Source organism: Passer domesticus, chromosome 2 (genome assembly GCF_036417665.1).
Source record: "Passer domesticus isolate bPasDom1 chromosome 2, bPasDom1.hap1, whole genome shotgun sequence".
In the NCBI taxonomy this organism is placed as follows: Eukaryota; Metazoa; Chordata; class Aves; order Passeriformes; family Passeridae; genus Passer; species Passer domesticus.
The window spans coordinates 49,846,674-49,864,849 of record NC_087475.1 but is presented as its reverse complement, the minus strand read 5'-3'; the positions used below and the strand labels follow the sequence as shown (position 1 = coordinate 49,864,849).

The window sequence follows — 18,176 nt, the reverse complement described above, 5'->3', positions numbered from 1 at the left end:
TTCCTGTAAGATAATGTTACTTTCAGGCATGCAGCATGTAAATATCCATATTTGTTGAGTGCCCAATGCACAGTACTCACTTTGCCCAAGATTCCACAGTTGAATATGAGTTAGATAGAAGATTTGGGAAAAAACAAGCTTAACAACAAAAATAACAAGCACAGGCTCATACTTTACAGGAACAAAGAAACCATATTCCTTTGCCACTTTTCACTGTAGCAAGAAACTTTAGGCAACTGCATTACCAATATACTCCACCCTGTGATATGTGTTGTGCACATTCTTGGTCAAGAGAATTTCTCAGTCAGAAAAACTCTTTCAAAAGGTGATCACTTAGCTTTAGTTTGCATTCCTACTTAGTAAGCTTACTTTCATCTCACCTGAAATGTAAATGGAGTACTGGGCATTCACGTGAGGAGATAATTCCTCTGTGGTGAGCAAACCTAGTTTTGTTACAGTCTGATTAAATAACAAGCCTCTTGTTATTTCTGGGTTATGATCTATGAAATATAAATAAAACATTTATCATTTTGGCTTATCAGTAACTGCAACTTAAATACATTTCTGGTGCTGCACAGAAATCAAATAAGACATGTACTTTACAAAATACAGATGTGTAGAAAAGATTATCTGAGGTTCAAAACACCTTACACACACATGATATCAATCTGTTGTATTTCCTGGAAAAAAAACAACATTTGGTAAATACACATGATTATAAACAATTGCTCCTAACATTGCAGAACACTATTCAAGAGTGATGTGAAACATGTAATAATTACTATATACCTTAAGAATTTCTGGAGAATAGGATAAATAAATCAATTCAGAAATCTTCAAAACACATTTGGCAAGATTACTTCTTCAAGTGTCACATACATGTTCATCCCTTCTATGGAAACAAAGCTGACATTTATGTAACTTGGAAATGGGACTGTTAAAAGTGGAAGATTTAACTTCCCTGATAATTAAATTCAGTATATTACTTTCTACTCATATAAGGAACAATACAGTTACTGTAGTGAACACAAATCATACACTGAGAAGCCTGTATTACAAATTCTAGGGACATATTGTAATTTTGTTTGGCTGTTTGACAGCTTTTTGAAGACAAATGAAAGAAGAGGAAAATGAAAAAATGTAGTCTGCCACCATTTTCTGATAGGTATCATTTAGGCTGAGATAACAGCACAGGAAACCCAATACCGTTATGTAAATTTTGCTCAATGGGCTCCTGGATTTAATTTTGAAGTGCTGAAGAATCATTCAAAAATAGAACAGTCTAAGGACACTATATTACAAATATTACTATATTACTAATTTACATTTTTATTTGATATATTATTCTTGATGGTTGTGAAAAAAAAAACCAAAAAGAACTCATGACCAAGTATGGCTTTTTTTGCAAGCATGTTGTCTTAGTTTATTTTGCATATAATCATCAATGTAGTGAAGCCTTTAAAAATGTAGTACTGTTTAGTGATAGCTATGTACTTTCTGCTTCACAGCAAATCATCATTTGGTGCCTATGAAGAAAACATAACTGGAAATACTATCAAAACTGTTTATTCTACTTCTGATCGGTAAGTACACATTAATAACATCGTAGAGTACCAGAGGACACAGACATTTACATAAGCATTCAAGTCTTCAGACAAAAGAGAGCCCTGGAAGTCACCATCATGAGACAGCTTTTCATACAAAGCTCTCTTTCAGTGAGATCTTGCCATCAAATCATTACCACAGTTCAGCAGCCTAATATTATGTTAGGCTTGTCACAGCTGACATTTGAAAATATCTATAGAAACAAGAGCCAGTGCCTTAAGTGACAGAGTTGGCTTTGTGATTCTGTAGGTTTCTATCACAGGCAGCTGCTTACTCTGCAAAATTTCCTTCCTTTATGAGAATGGTAATGACCAAATTTATGTACAATTGTGGAGGAATAGGTTCACACGACAATGCTGTTGAAAACTATCTTTTCACACCAGTAAGACATTCCCAAATATAAGCAGGATATTTGCTCAATCTGTAATAACTTACCTCATGGGGGAAAAGAAGTTAAAAGTGCTCACTATTTTCAATTCCATTTGGACAGCCCTACTACCTGGAAATACCTAATCAGAAAAACTTGTATCCTTTCCAACATAAGGATAAGGAACTCTGGGGATGATTAAATATATTAGTACAGCAGTTTGTCATAACAGGCAAGGAGCAAGAGCCATTGATTTAGTAATGCTAAACCGACACCAATAGCTGTATCTAGACAAATTACAGAGTGATGTCACATACGAGTGCAGCAAGAGCTGAGACAATTTTTTAAAATGTTATTGTCACAAATACCTTGTAGGCTGTTCATACATGAATTTGCTATAATTGCCATGAAGGTATGAGTTCTGTCCATAGCGCAGAAAATCGAAAAGGTTTTCAGGAACCTCTGCACCACAGAGAATTCTGTGAACCAGACTGATCAAATTATGGCAGTCTGAATTCAACTACCAGTTTACTTTTGAGATTTAAACATTAAAATAATTCCTCTCCGCCTTATCCCTGTCTAGTATACATGCTCCTAACCATTCAGCAGCTTAATTCAGTTCACCAGAGAAGACTATTCTATCTACTAAGGTGTTTTTGCTACTTGACAATTATGCTCAGCAATTTGCCCATCATAGGAGCACATGTATGACACCTGTCAACTGGAATGGAGAGAATACACAAATAATATTTTTCCATTATGGCCATTGTACAGTATACAAATGTCTTTCCCACACAGTGTGCTAACCTTATCAATTTTCTGCTTGAGATTTCAATGGCAGCTCTTTTTCTGACAGCTGATGTTATATTATATACACAGGAGTATAATTGGAAAAGATATATGTACATACTGCAGGAAGCCCTTGGGCATAGATGCCAAAATGATCTTGGATGCCTTGCAAATTTACTGTCATTCGACTTGCTTCAAGGTAAGAAGATTTCACCTGCTATCAAGAAATGAAATTTGATTGTAATACCTGCATTATAGTACACATATAATACAAGATTATTTAGGCCTTAGGCCTTCTCCACCTGTGAGAATAAGACGTCTTGAGACTGGAGGAGAAGATTAATGTTGGAAATACTAATCTCTCTGTTTCCCTCTCTTCCCTACACAATCTCTTCCTTTTTCTTTCAATCTCCCTCTCTCCTTCTCCCTCTACTCTCCTCTTTGCCTCTCCTCCCTTGCAACCATAAGCAGGATAAAGGATGCAGCTGAATGTATTCTTAAAGTCCTACATGTTTATAAGCCTTCAAGTCTGATACAGTGAATTATATCAACTTACACTTTCTTCATGTTGTGAAATTCTATTCAGTTTTTATGAAGTTTTTTAGGTGTTCTTGATTGACATCTAAAACAGTCTTAATTATTAAAAAGTATGATTTTTTTTTTCCTATTTCCATTAAGAATGAAAGCACAGAAGAAATATCTCTTTTGTTTGTAAGTCCAAATCCTGGGCCTCAGCCTAAAATTCACTCTTAAACTTTTCTCAGGGCATGCCAGGCAGTGCTCAGTCCCATAGTCTGTTTTCTTTCTCCCTCATTTGTCTTATTTCTGCTTGCATCTACACACAGAGTTTGTTGTTCTAACAAAAAATACTCAGCAAAGTCACTGCATTAACATACCTCATATTATTGCCCAGTCCTGCACAGCTTTTACTTCTGCTTCTGACAGCAGTTCTTGTCCCTATTTACTACATGAAAAGTAACACAAATCAGAATACAGCAGTAAGGTTGCACTTCACATGCATGAAGCTTCATGCGGACTTTCCGAGCTCTCCGAGCTCTCCGAGCACCAGAAAGGCATTTTCTTCCATGGGAAATACTATGTGATATGTCCTCAATACTATTATTGCTCTGCTTCCATTCTTTTTAGACAGATCAACCCACATAAAGAAGATTGGGCTTTTCATTAGGAGTATTAACATGTTAGTAGTGGCTGAATTATCTGTTAAATACTTACATTTCTTTTTTAAACTATCTTTTTTTGTTACCTACTATCAAATGGGGACCTGTCTGGCCAGGAATGTTCAGCTTAATTTTTGTATAACTACAAACTTATGAAAGCATTGGCAAAAAAAATTAAACAATTGATGAAGGTCTGTGGTTCATGCTTGTAGGTATGTATTTAGCTAAGTAGTGCAATTTCTTATAATTAATATTAATTTAGCTCCTAACAAATACCCTGTATCCATTAGAGATTTGCATATAGCAGACAGCAGTACACCATCTTCATATCCTTGTAAAGGTATATACCAAAAGTACATTAATTAAAGGACTCAAATTTTAGATTTTTTTCCTCTGTGTAAAAATTCTAGCTAATATTGGTGATTAGAACTTTGAACACATGGCCACCCTTTTGCTGATTTAAACAAAGAAATATAAAATCAGTGAAGACAGCAGATTGTTTTAATAGCACCTTAATACTAATGCTGATTTTCGCTTATCAGTGGATAAAATATCCAAAGAAACCAGAATTTAGTATTCTTTAATCAGATTTGAATAAATAAATAAAATTATCTGGGTATCAAGATCCTAGTTTCTGTATCAAATTACCATGCTTCTTGATCCACTGTAGGCTTTCCCTGTGGTCTTGGTAAGTCAGCCTCTGTGTGTGTCTGTGCATTTTCATATGTGAAACATGAGCAATGTTTCTCTATATCAAAAAAATTAACTTTTTTTGAGACATTTGTGAAAGCAGTGTCCAGATACTGCAAGAATGGGAAACATAGTTAACTGTTAAGATGAAGTGTCATATTTTGAAAAAGCAAGTCTAGATTCTTTGAGATCTACTTGAGTTAGATGATTATATGTGATCATTTTCCATTTATTCAGTGAAGAAAGAAAAGGATCTCAAAATGGTGATTCATCTTATTGTAGGATAAAGCCTAAGCTAAGACATAGAAAGTAAAAGTGCCTTTTGGAAAGTGAAAGCGCCTTTTGGAGAAAGGACAGTGTTGTTGAATGTAATGAGTACCTAGGCAACTAGTTGAGATACTGGTATCTGATTTTTAGATATCTAAAAGAGACATAGTTAGATACCTAACTTCTTGTTCTCTAAAACTACTCTTTCAGAGTTAATTTTTTATACTGCAGTACTAATAATTCCTATTCTAGTCTGGGGTTGCTTTTTTCCTAAAGGAAAACTTGCTAGGTAAGAGTATTAGAGAAATGTTTCATTTTAATTTTTCTTCATTCTTTGACTTGTGTGTTGAAGTGTGAAGTATGTAAGAGACCTCTGGAAGATCTAAAAGCAGGAGACAGCATTTGGATTTACAAACAAACTGTGCACTGTGAGCCTTGTTATTCCAAAGTTAAAGGTAAGGCACAAGATGTATAATACTGAAGGTGGGAAAAACCATTTAGTGAACTTCATTCAAAATATTTTAATCTATGACAACACAGTTGTTTCTTATGATCATTTGTGTGTACTTAAACCTTTTCAAAGCATCTACTTCAGTAAGTCTGGGTGCTTAGGATGATATCCAGCCCCAGGTTCTAGACACAGTTATGCTGTATCTGTCAGGGAGATCTTGGTCGCACTGCAAGTTCATCTCTTCAGGTCTCTGTAGAGCTGTACCTGTGCAATCAATAGAGACACCTAGAGGGGGCAATGGCACCCTGCCGTGGAAGAGAGAATAAATTGCAAGGCCATCTGAGAATCTGATTGTTCGACTGAAACAAATAAGACAGAGTGCAGAGGTATTTTCACCTAGTGGAGTAATTGTGATGAAAGAAGATACAAAATCTATGAAATCATAATGAAGATATTACATGCGATTATGATTCTTAACTTTGTGAGGAGCAAAGTGAGTAAAAAAATGTGCAAGGCAGGGACAAATAAACATTTTGTTTTATTAATTTTTCTAGAAGTTGCTAGATTTTAAGTCTTTTCTCTTCATGGCAATTATTATTTCACAATACTATAAATCAGTACCTCTGTACCAAATTAAGACAAACAGAGATGTAGATGAAATAATCTGATAAAAAAGTTTTCAACTATGTCATTCTGAGATAAGATCATGTTAACTAAAATTATATTAAAATTTTGTTTTCTTAAATACTTTTGTTATTAACTACCACAAAATCTGATGGAATGGGGAATTTTGCAAATAATCAGATTAGAAAATTAATAAAGCATAGTAACAGTTATAAAACTGTAGGAAGTCATACCAAGGATCTCTATATTAAGCACAACAAATTGGCATGTCCCGTTTCATCAAGTTACAAGACAGACAGACAGTAGACATTATAAAAAAGAAAAAAAAATCTGAAGTTTTCTTGTAGGACACTTAGAGCATACTGCTTTGCTTGGCATCTCTGACCAATCTTTTCTCTCTTGCAGAAAAATGGATCTACTAATTATGACATACAGAACATATGATGAAGAAATTACTATTGTTTAGTTAATTGTATTGGCCTGTTAATTCAATACACTGTGGGAAATTATTAATTTTTACTGCTGGGAATTCTCTGAATGAAGTCCTCCTGCATGGTCATTAAAAGAATTATTATAATGAGAATTTAGATGCATTTTCATACACATATTGCAGGAAGCAAAACAAGATATTGGTCAGTACACTTATAAGGTCTGTGAAACCACTAAATTTTATGTAAAATCAATGATAATTTATTCAAATTTTCTGAATGCCAGGACATTCCTACGTATTTGTTTTGAAGGGGCTGTATTCTCTTTTCCTCTAATATAAAGACCTGTTTGCTTAACATAGCATGAATGGTATTCTCCTCATCAACACTATCCATTTAGAAGCCAGTAATTCAGTTTAAACTACTGTTTTTCATGCAGAGAAAAATGGGTTCATATTGCACCTCCAAGGGCAGACATCAAAATCCAGAGAAAGGTTCTCCCCAAATAACTTAAATTATAAGTTTGAGACGGAACAAATGATTTTTGGAAAATGTATCTCTACTACTGCAGAAGGAATCTGGACAAAAATTGCTAGAGGGTTTTACCCCACTACATGTTTGCAATTCTGGTAACTATTTAATCACCATTTTTTTAAGAAGTGCACACTTAATATTTGCCATGAAATCATGAAATACCTACGTTGCATGACAGTATGTTGTTGTATTTATCTTTCCTACTTTTATTAAACTTACTTTGGATGGATTCATCTTGCCTAAATTTATACATCTACAGTGTAGATTTCTGTTTCTGAGTTACTTGTTTTATTCTATCCTATATAGAGAACCAAACATTTGTAAGAAGCAATTCAATTGGTCAGATTGCAAACATCTATTTTACTGTGACATTAATCAATGTACATCTTTACTTCCATGGTTTGCAAAGGAATCTGGAATGAGCAGCTCAGATTTCTAGACATCTACACTATGTCAGTTACACTCCTTCGATACTACAGTGAAGCCTTTTTTTTTTCCTTTTGGCGAGAATATAAGTATTGAAACTGAAATAAGAATTCATACTTTGTTATAATATGTTGTCTAAAATAATCAGTAGTTCAGTAGCTTACAGGACAGACAAAGGTATTGACTACTAGTCTTTGTCACGAGATGCTTTAGATTATGGTTTATTCAGAATGGACTTTTCTTCCTTACATCTCAGTTTAAAAGGACTTCCTGGACATGACAAAGTTAGTGTTTGGAGGCTGCTGGACCTAGGCAAGAGCTTAAAAGCATGCAAAGTATTAAAGCCATAGGTTAATAACAGACTGGTGAGTGGCTGTCTCCGTCGAACTCTCCCTCCTTGACTGCACATTTCATAAGGGAGGCAGGAGGTCTAGATGTCTGTGTAATTTAAACCACTGGGCCTGCAGCTGAGTAAGTATGTTGTCTGGCTTAAAGGATGTTCAGACTGATTATGCAATGGAGACATGAGACAGCAGATATTTTGTTTTGTTAATTTTATTAATATCTTATTAATGTCAGTAACTCTAATAAATCTTTAGTTATTGATAATTTTTCTGGTGTGTGTCTCTTGCTGATGACATGTCCTAGTTAAACTATAATTGTTAAAACTCTGTGCTTTACCAATAAACAATGGTACAATGGGATGAAAAAAATACTGGCAAAATTTTAACATCACAAATTTGGTCCTGTTGGGAGACCAACACTTACGACTAAAGCCCAGTTACAATGGAAGATGCTAGACATTCATTTGAGCCAGAACATTAGAATCTAGGACTTCCTAGTGTTTGAAGGGATGAGAGATTTCAGTTCACTCCCCCCGAGACCAGGAGCTCTGGATGAAAATATCTGCTACTTAAATGCTCACTGACAGAGAAGTAGCAATAAGAAACAATAAATAATAATTCTGTGCTCATTAAGTCATCCTTACTGAACAGCCCTGGTAATTTTGCCATGTGTTTTTTTTTTTGTTATTTTTTATTATATGTTGTAAGTTGGCTAAGAAGAAACATGAGTTTTGTGATTTACCGTATCTGGCAGAGCAGTACTCATTAAGAAAAATCATATTAACATCTCAATACCAATGTATCAAAACTTAAATGTTTTTTGTCCTTTTTGCATACCATTAGCCTGTGGTGTTTCATTTCCCTTTGACTAGTCCTTCCATGAAGCAATCCAAATGAAGAGTTTGCTGGCAGCTGTTTTAATGAACGTGTTATCTTCAATAATGCATTAAATTAGACTGAAAAGCTGTATTGAGAGATGATGTACTAAATTATGTGGTGGTTTGTGATTCATCAGGCCCATTTTTTCAGTGTGTAATGGATACTTTATTTTACAAAGCTGGGGCATTGCTCTACGGGGAGGGGAATCAAGCAATCAGAGGAAAGGAGTGAAATAATGCATATAATGCATATTGATGCATTTAAGTATGTAGATTGCTTCAAAACTACTGATACTTACAAGAACAAGGAATGTCATAAGAACATCTTTGCAGTGTTAATATATTCTGTTGTATCCTGTGTAGGGTTCCACAGAACACTCAGCCTGAGCATCCCTTTCTATCAGTGCTTGACACAGAGTGATAAACTTCTGTAACACTGTCCCCTCATCCTCTTCCTCTTGAAATAAAGATCTGTGTCAGTTTGACAAGACACACTCTGTTACTTCACAGTCTCCTTACCTTGCCTTGTAAAAAACATCAAATGGATCTCGCATTTAGTCCATAGGTTACCCCTGTTCCTTGCTTCTTCCTATAGGGATGTGTGTAGTGTTGCGATAGCTTCAGGTGTTCAGTTTATTCACTCACAACAATAAGGTCAGAACTCTGCTACTCTGCTTGCCTTCCTTGATACTTGATGTTTTAACATAATCTCATTGTTTCGAATGAAAAGCACCCACTTTCTTCATTGGTTTTGCTCTCTGATCATACTTGAACATTGCTCATTGTAGCCACTCCATTACACCAGGAGGTGATTTCAGCTTTCAGACTAGTTGATGCCAGACTACAAGGGAGAAATGCCTCCTTTTCTTCCTTCTGCTGCATCACAACACCTCCTTTTTCTTCACAGCAGCAGACACATCCATCATTCCATAAAGGCAAAGGACAAAGAGACTAAAGACATAAGTAGGTTTCATGTGCCGAAGTCTGAAATTGTTGACCAGAAGAGCTCTGTCAATTAGCTGCTTAATTGTTGCAGAACAACTAAGTTCTTAAACTGATAAGGTCCTTCTTTGACTTCAAAAGCCTTCTCTTCTGTTTTGTGCTTTGCCTGGTCTGAGCAACTCAACTCTAACATCATCAGCAAAACTAGGACTTACAAACATTCCTTGCATTACAGAGAGAAGAATCTGCAGGTATTCTCAAATATGTTTGGCACAATCTGCAAAAATGAGACCTTCCTGAGCACCTCAATAACTGTTACCTTTTAAAACCATGGAATTATGTTCTCTGAACAGAGGAACTGGGCCCAGAAAATGGGAGTGCCAAGTTCAATGTCTCCCCCAACATACCTAAGCAGGTTGTGTAACACAGTGGAACAGCTGTGTTTGTGGAATAAACAAGATGTTCCTGGTAGTCTTTTTGCCATATTCCCTGCCCCGAGCAAGCTGGATCCTTATGGCCCATGTTCCACTGGATAGCCACACTATCATCATATGCTTATTGATAGCTCAGGAACAACTCTGGAACAAAAAATACATTGTCTTGGGACCAAAGACCAAATCCTGGATTTTCATCATCTCATACAAGTGGTCTCATTAAGAATTAAAAGCAGTGCCAATGATTAGAAGGGTTATCTACATTCAGATTTGGCTTGAGTAGGACAGTGAGAGAATGAAATTTTGGGGAGTTTCATCTGAAGACTATTACAAATACAGCTTTATATGATAATCTCTTCTAAGCCTTAGTGTTTTCTTTGCCTTTCCAGCCTCTGAGCCCTTTTGGACAGGAACTGCCTCCAGTTTGCGCAGTGTCCAGCACAGCGGTGGCCTCTGGGTGGTACTGCTGCACCTGTATGAATGACCCAAGAAAAATTCAGTTTCCCTCCCTTTCCAAGAAAGCTGCTTGGAAATGGAATATTTTTTCATGAGGTTTTTATAACTGTGTCAGTTATAAATTGACAGCTACAGCATTGTAGGCTGTGCCAGGACATAAAGTGGCTGGTTTGGTCCTGTTAGAATCAATATCTGAATATAATCATGCCAAAAGCACTTGTCTGAATCTTGGCATTGCTGTGCAGTCATCAGACATCTGTTTAGGGAGCTTAAGACAGCTATTGTGGTCAAAACAATTGGCAGCCAACATTTTGAAACTCAGGAAAAAAAGAAGACACAATCAATTCTGGAAAGAAAGGACAAACTTCTTCTGTCATTCAAGCCATTTTTGCATGTTGAAATACTAAAAGAAGCAGAAAGGGGAGAAAACATTATGAAAAAGATGAAAGCATTATGCAAATAAGTTAATTAAGGAACTTTTAATGGTACTAGTGCTGTTGTAAATAATGGTGCCATTGAAATTAATAGTCAAACTTGACTGTAAGATGAATATTCTGGAAAACATTGGTCTGTCTTCACATCTTCTGGTTCTTCCAGGGAGTTTCCACCCACAGAACTTCGAATTATATTATCCCTGTATGTAACTCAAATCTTGGAATTAAGAATGAGAATCCACCTAACCATACTTGTAGCATTGTAATTTCAAATAGCCAAATAGTTAAACAATATTTGGGAAATCTTCAGAAGTATGTGACTGATAATGCATTTGAACACTGTTTTCAACTGTTTTGTTTTCAACAATTGATAATACATTTGAGCTTTGACTTTATCCATTTGCCCAAGCAACATATGTAAAAGTAACAGAAAAGCCTTTTGAACAAAACACCAGTTTTCTCACAGCAAAATTCTGCCTGGGAGCAAGCATACCAGTTCTGACATGACTGACATCTGTGGAAAGCTGAAGGACAAAAGCTGGGAAGGAGCAATGTTTATTCCTGCCTCTTCCACTCTAGTGAGAGACATCCCAGATACCCATTCAGAGGAGGGCACATGCTTTGAGAACTGTGGTTTCTGGGTTTTAATTTGGAGATAACCAGGACTATTTAAAAACTCCTCTGCCTTCTAATTCAGAATCAGAATCTCCTCAGTAGAAACATAAATGAAACAGGGAATGAAGATAGCAGGGACTTGGCTTCTCATTATGAAATTGGAGCAAACACAAGGAAAAGATCTAGCTAAGAAGAATACACTCCTTTAGTAATACCACAATTCATGCACCCTTCATCAATCCAGTGAATGTACTCAATAAATACTTTTTCTGTACTGCATTTCTTCTATTTCCAGATTGTCCCAGAAAGGGCTGATTTAAGACCAGCTCTCCCCCAGCCCTGGAATTGTGTCCAGCACTGATTGCACATCTCAAGGATGGACAAAAGGGACCCAGAGGGAGTAAGATTGACAGATCCATCACTGCCCGTTATAGACCCATCCCTACCCAGACCCAGAAGTTCTGGCATGGCGGGAGGAAGGGCAAGGGGTTTTATGCCAGTCTAGTGATGTTGCAGCAAAGATCTCAAGTACTCTGCAAGTTATACAGTTTATGCAACAGTGGGTCCAGGAAAAACAGTTTGGATGTAAGTTTTCTAACTGTACCTAAATTACCCTCTAGGTATCTCTGCCATTTTATTGTATCTTTTGTGATTCAGCGGGTTATAGATAGTGCAAGGACAAGTTTTTACACACAAGTTTTTGCACACTATTTTTACAGGCTTTTTTTTCTAACCCACCTGACAGTAAAAATTAAATGATAAAAAAAAAAAATTTCATGAGCTTCTCTGGAGAGTCAGCAAAGATTCTTGCTCAACCAAACTGAACCTGGATGAAAGTTCAGGTACTTATTTTTTTCAATCATTCCCTATCTGAAAAGCTAACATGCCCATTTTGAGACAAGAAAAGCCTTTCAAGCAACTGCAAATTTTCCATGCTCCTTTGACATGGTGCCACTCACATATGCCTTCTCAAACACAATGACTACTGGACTCAGGGTTTTGCATTATTTAATTTTTTTCCTACATACATCACATAACCAATGCTAAGCACATTGCTGTTTATTTTTTTAGGATGACAACTTCTAAACCACTTTGCAGCATCATAAATTCTTGAGTCTGTTGGCCTACACTTACTAGCATTTTGCAAACTGTAAAAATCACTTATGTATCCACATGATGGACTTGCTAACATGGATAGTAATTTTTTCCACTTTTTTTGTGAAGTTGGTGAATGTCTTCAATCTCTTTCCCCAACTATATGCAAATAGACAAAAAGTAAAGATGGCAGAAGATGAATAAAAGGGAAAAAAAAGAGAAAAAAATCATAACCAGGATTAGATGATTCCTATAATCATATTATCAGGAAATAAGGTATTTTTCCTGAATCAACTGCCACTGTTCCGTGAAGATAAGTCAAGCTGAAATCTGGAGTCTTGGCAGAAGGTGTGTCATAGATTTTTAGCCTCCTGGACAGAAGTTGTATTTCTGTAATTGTGATCTTCAGCACTTCACAGTCAAACAATATTTCAAAAACTTTATTATCAGCTCATTTATTAACAACCTTGAACACAACATCTCCCCCTCAACCTTCTCCTTCTTATTCATCAGTGGTAAACCAAATTATACTCTCCAATATACTTGTATACTTGAGACAATGTAAATATTCAAACTTCTTTGAAAGTCTAATTAGTCTTTGTTATGGATGAAGATCATTAGAAAGAAACCATCCTGATTTGCAAGATTCAGCCTGATGCTTTCAGTTTATAATAAACAGAAGGGATGGGAAGTGGGGGAGGGAAGAGACTCTAAAGCATTTGAAAGTCAGAGTGATTTGATAACAATCAAATAACAACCCTTTGAACAAGAGCTGTCATGGCTAATTCTGTCTAGATGGATCTACAAACTAGCAGACCCTAAGTTTAATTCACAGACAGTATCTCTGGATACCATAAGCACGGGAGCAATTTGAGCTCACTGAAATGATGCAATTTTGGATTTGTTCTTATAGTAAATCCATTCTAATGGTGATTACAATGTACTTCAATTTAATATTAATTAAATTAGGAAAAAACCCATAGGAACCATGGCAGTTCAGAGAAGGAAACTGTATAAAAAAAGAGAAAGTCAGCTAGCATGAAATTAGCAACAGCTAGGAAGTCAAAATGTTTGCAAGACATACTGAGAATGAAGAATCCATGCTATAACTTTAGGATAAAGTGTTTAATTGCTCAAATAATGCAGAGTAAATGTATACATTTAACAATAAGAAATTGCTAGGTCTAGCCAGTATCCATCCAAAACCTCCATGCAGCTCAAGTGTGACATTGTTGAACTTCTCACAAACATTTACCCTACCAATCAAAGCAGGCTTGTGCCAAACAAATTGGAAGCATTAGCTGGGATATCAGCCTTGAAAAACCCACAAAAACTGGTCTGGGGAACTACATTTCATTTAGTCTTATTTTTTTATCAAGCCAATTTGTACAAATTGGAATAAATAACAGAATACAGAAGCATCTGGATATGTATGGAGACTGGAGGAGAGTCTGCACAGATTTTTTAAAGCAGGGCATGCTCATGAATATATGAGTGTTTCTGAAGAAGGCAATATGCTTTTGGTTAAGCTGACTTCTTCAACTGAGAACATTTGGCTTTATAAGAAAACATGGAGTGAGAATAGAAAGAAAACAACGGGTTAGAAAATTCCGTCTTCGTTATGGAGCGAGACAGGAAACAATGGGAGGTTTGGCCCAATTTCTGTGGGGATAAGGCTACATAAATTACGGCTTGTCAGCCGGGAAGAGAAGTATCTAAATTTTATATAGTCATGAATGACAAAGAGAAGCTGAATAGAGAATGATTAATCATTCTGTCTTCCTCAGAAAATCAGAACTAAGGGGCACCCAATCAAATTACTAAGCAGCAGATTTAAAGCAGATAATAAGAAGTAGTTTTTCTAACAATACATTATTAAATTGCAGCTCTAATTGCCACAGGGAGTTGTAGAGCCCTAGTGTTTAAATGGCTTAAAAATGGGTCTCAGCAAATGGAATATTATTACACATTGGCTGCTATCAAAATTAAATGACGCAGATGTCCTGATTCAATGACTTCTGAAAGAGGGAAAATATCCCTCAATATTTTTCTTGTTTCTGAGATATTTTCCTTACAAAGCTACTACCAGCCCTTGCTAAAGGCAGAATACTGGATAGGAGGGACTTCTGCTGGCATGATAGTGGCTCTATTTTTATAAAACTAGTTTCACAGTAATTTTTCAGACTGGAACTGCACATTTTAAAATAATCTCACAAGACTTGGGAGTTTACTCTCTGTACTCTGACCTTATTGTCACACATCTTTTGTATAGCCCAGACTGGATTACAGCAATTAATTCTTTACTGGCTTGCCTGAAAGGCAGATCCAGCCTGCAGCTATTGCAGCATAAAGCAACAAGCTTATTACCAGGAAAGAGCAGATGGGATTTTCGGACTTCCTGCTTCTTTGTTCTCTGCATCGATGGCATATTAGTGACTACACTGTTTCAGAAATTCCTACCATAGGGTACTGTGTAAGTAGAATTCTATAGTAGATTTCTACTGATTTAGGGCATATAATTTCTCAAGTCCAGGAGTAACAGGATTCATGGGCACATTAGGATGTTTGGGGTTGGTGTTAGACACATTTTATCAATGCCTTAAAAAAAGAATGGAACCATCAGGCCTTCAGTGTGGTTTGTAAAGTGCTGATGAAGTTCTGGGTTTATCAAACTTATCATCTATTGCTGGCATACTGAATGGAACTAATTAACAATTTATTAGTAATGTCAATATTGGGAGGAGAGTAATTTATTTTTAAAAACCCAAACAATTAGGTTAGCTATTTGAATGACTAAGATGTTCAAATCATCTCTGCAGTATTCAAACTGACCAACCTGAAAACCATGGGACAGTGTATTCATCAAGATACATTTTACCTGCTAGCACCTCTGTGTGAAGTTACGTTATTGGTGGAATTATGTGTAAGCAAAATTACAAGTACACTTAAAATAGAGCAACAAATACAACACACTGAAATACATTTCTACCCTTTACTAAATCCAGGAAATGCCTGAAAAAGACAGAGTCTCTCACACTGCCTGTGAGCATGGTAGCTGAATTATGCACAACTTTAAGCTGCTTTCTACCCATACTACTGGGTATCACACTTAAGAAGTCCCAGTCAAGGAGGAGCCAATCTCTGGACCATTTTCTTGGTGATATGATGTCTGAGATCAATGCATCTGTCTGAAAAAGACGCAGTTGTACCCATCCTACAGCACAATGCTCAGTCCTAAGCTTTTTCTCTTTGGCAACTGAGTTCTGAAATGAATGCCTGCTAGCAACATTTGTGTAGGTGGCACAAACAGTAGAGGGCATTTGAAAATTTTCAACTGCTTGTACTCATAACTGAGGACAAGCATTCCCATGGTGACACTTAAGATCCTGTGCTATGATGCTACATCCTCTACCCTGTCTCCAAATTTGTCTCCAGATGTGTCTCCAAACTGGTGTCTCCATCAAGATATTATCTGATGCAATATCCGGATCACACTGTCAATTTCAGATACTCATTTAGTGGGTTTTTTGCTGATCCATTAAAGGACTTTGGATCCTTGGTGCAAATTTAAAAAAAAAATCCTCAATTTTGAATCTCTTTTGAGTATTTCACAGAATCATCAGGGTTGGAAGACACTTTCAAGATCATCTAGTCCAACCATCAACCTGGCACCACTATTATCACTCCTGAACCATATCCCAAACTGCCACATCCAGACACCTCTTGAATGTTTCCAGAGACAGTGGTGGAACCACTAATGTAATAAGTTACGTGGGCAACTTATTGCAATGCCCAACCACTCTTTCAGTGAAAAAAAATGTAATGATATATAACTGCACCTCTACTGCCTTGCTGCATCCTCCAGTACTGATATTTTAATAAACTTCTTGGCTGTTTTTTTCATTGTACACTAGTGATGTATAATAAACTCAATATTATATATGCGGCCTTTTATCTTTTTATATCATTTTGCAATCTTACTGGATTAACAATGTACTTCTAAGAATTAAGGCTAGTACCATTATCAGTGATAAAAAACTGAGAGATACACATTTTACCTGTGACTAAACATGTCAATTCTTCATTTACTTGTGGCAATAAAGATTACAGCTATCTGTAGTAGTGGAAACTGGATTCTGTTTCTCATTCTAATAAAACATGGCAGAATTGGGGCCAGATGCTTTTTACACTCTCAACATTTTCCTCCTTCTTTCTTCCAAAGGGAGAGAGAAGACACAACCAAAATTTTGGGTTAAGTGCTATCTGGTTGCATAGTAGTACACTGGGGGCTGTATTAACTCTTTCTCTCTTTACTCTGATAGAAGTTATATCATCTGGAAGTCAATGTTTTGTACTCCACTTCCTTTCTAGTCATTCTTATAGGACTGGTTGTTATTATCTATACTGCAAGAGTGCTTCAAAGACTGACAAACAGTGCTGTTGTCCTGTGCACATGCAAAAGAAAGTTTCCAGATTATAAACAAAAGGGACAAAATGGTGACAGGCTGGATGATTTCAAAGTTGACTTACGCCCTGAACAGAGAATCAGTGTCTGTTCCTCCTTACACCAGAAACCTCCCTACACCAGAGACAGGTGAAGGCAGCAGTGGCTGACAGTGCTACTGCTCTGCCTAAAGCTGATGTTCAAGAACTGGGTAGTGAGTGACCAATAGCTATTTTTAGTGGGTAGCTGAGCAACTTACAAGCCTCAGACTCACAGAATCATTTAGGCTGGCAAAGACATCAAAGATCCCTGAGCCTGTTAACCCAGCACTGCCAACTCCTTGCTAAACCATCCCCAAGTGCCCATCTACACATCTTTCAAATACTTGCAGGATGGTGATTCAACCACTTCCCTGGGCACTCTGTTCTAATCCTTGATGACACTTTTGGTGAAGAAATATTTTATAATATCTAATCTAAACCTTCCCTGATTTCATGAGATTTGTTCCTGGTTTCATATCAGAGCCATAGGAGACTTAGGGCTGTGACTTAGAAGGCTGTCCCCTAAAGCTGTAGCCAGAGGAAATGAACTGAACGAGGGCAGTGTGATGCCTGAACTGTCGGGCAACACTGAATCCCTGCTCACCTCCTAGGTGACACAAGGGACACCAGCAATGGCTTCTTACAGTGCTGGGCAATGAAAGACAATGCAAAACCACTACCGTGAGAACACCTCATATCTCATGCAAAAAAGATTTGCAAGCTACAAGCCTACCTACGTATCCGAGTTGTGTTAAGAAAGACATTTCAATACGAGGGCATCTTTCACCTCAGGAGCTCTCCTGTACATAACCAATAGTTACGTCGTCTTCTGCAATGCTCGGTTCAGTGTTTGCTTCACCACCAACGCAACTTCAAAAAACGTGTCGCTTTCCTCGCTTTGTGCCAAAACTCCCAGAATCAGCACATTTCAAACCTACAAACGGCGGCTTTTGGCTGAATTAGCTCCTTTCAAGCCCAACAAAGCCTCTATTTATGATTCCCATTCCCCTCACACTCTCAATCTGCATAATTACAGCCCTGACACCACCACGCTCTAATTACACGGCTCACGGGAGGCGCGGCGCCCTGGGCCGGATCCAGCCCGCGGGCGAGGCGGGGCGAGACGCGGCGGGG

The 18,176-nt window shown here is 37.0% G+C and overlaps 1 protein-coding gene and 1 long non-coding RNA gene across 12 annotated transcripts in view; one reads left to right on the top strand and one right to left on the bottom strand.

Annotated features, from left to right (window-relative positions):
• The window catches only part of SCEL (sciellin), a 137,434-nt gene extending 129,466 nt beyond the window's left edge, over positions 1–7,968 (top strand). For all 11 annotated transcript variants that reach the window (XM_064408495.1, XM_064408492.1, XM_064408493.1 and 8 more), the window contains 4 exons: positions 1,509–1,583; positions 2,852–2,960; positions 5,249–5,351; positions 6,377–7,968. In XM_064408495.1, coding sequence (XP_064264565.1) covers positions 1,509–1,583; positions 2,852–2,960; positions 5,249–5,351; positions 6,377–6,393 — 304 coding nt within the window. In that variant the 3' untranslated portion in view covers positions 6,394–7,968. The remainder of the gene's footprint in view (positions 1–1,508; positions 1,584–2,851; positions 2,961–5,248; positions 5,352–6,376) is intronic.
• On the bottom strand, positions 6,842–18,105 carry LOC135293889 (uncharacterized). The gene is made up of 2 exons (XR_010356001.1): positions 9,931–18,105; positions 6,842–9,800 (listed from the first exon to the last, which is right to left on the bottom strand). It is a non-coding gene; the product is annotated as an uncharacterized LOC135293889 (long non-coding RNA).
• Between the last annotated feature and the right edge of the window lie 71 nt (positions 18,106–18,176).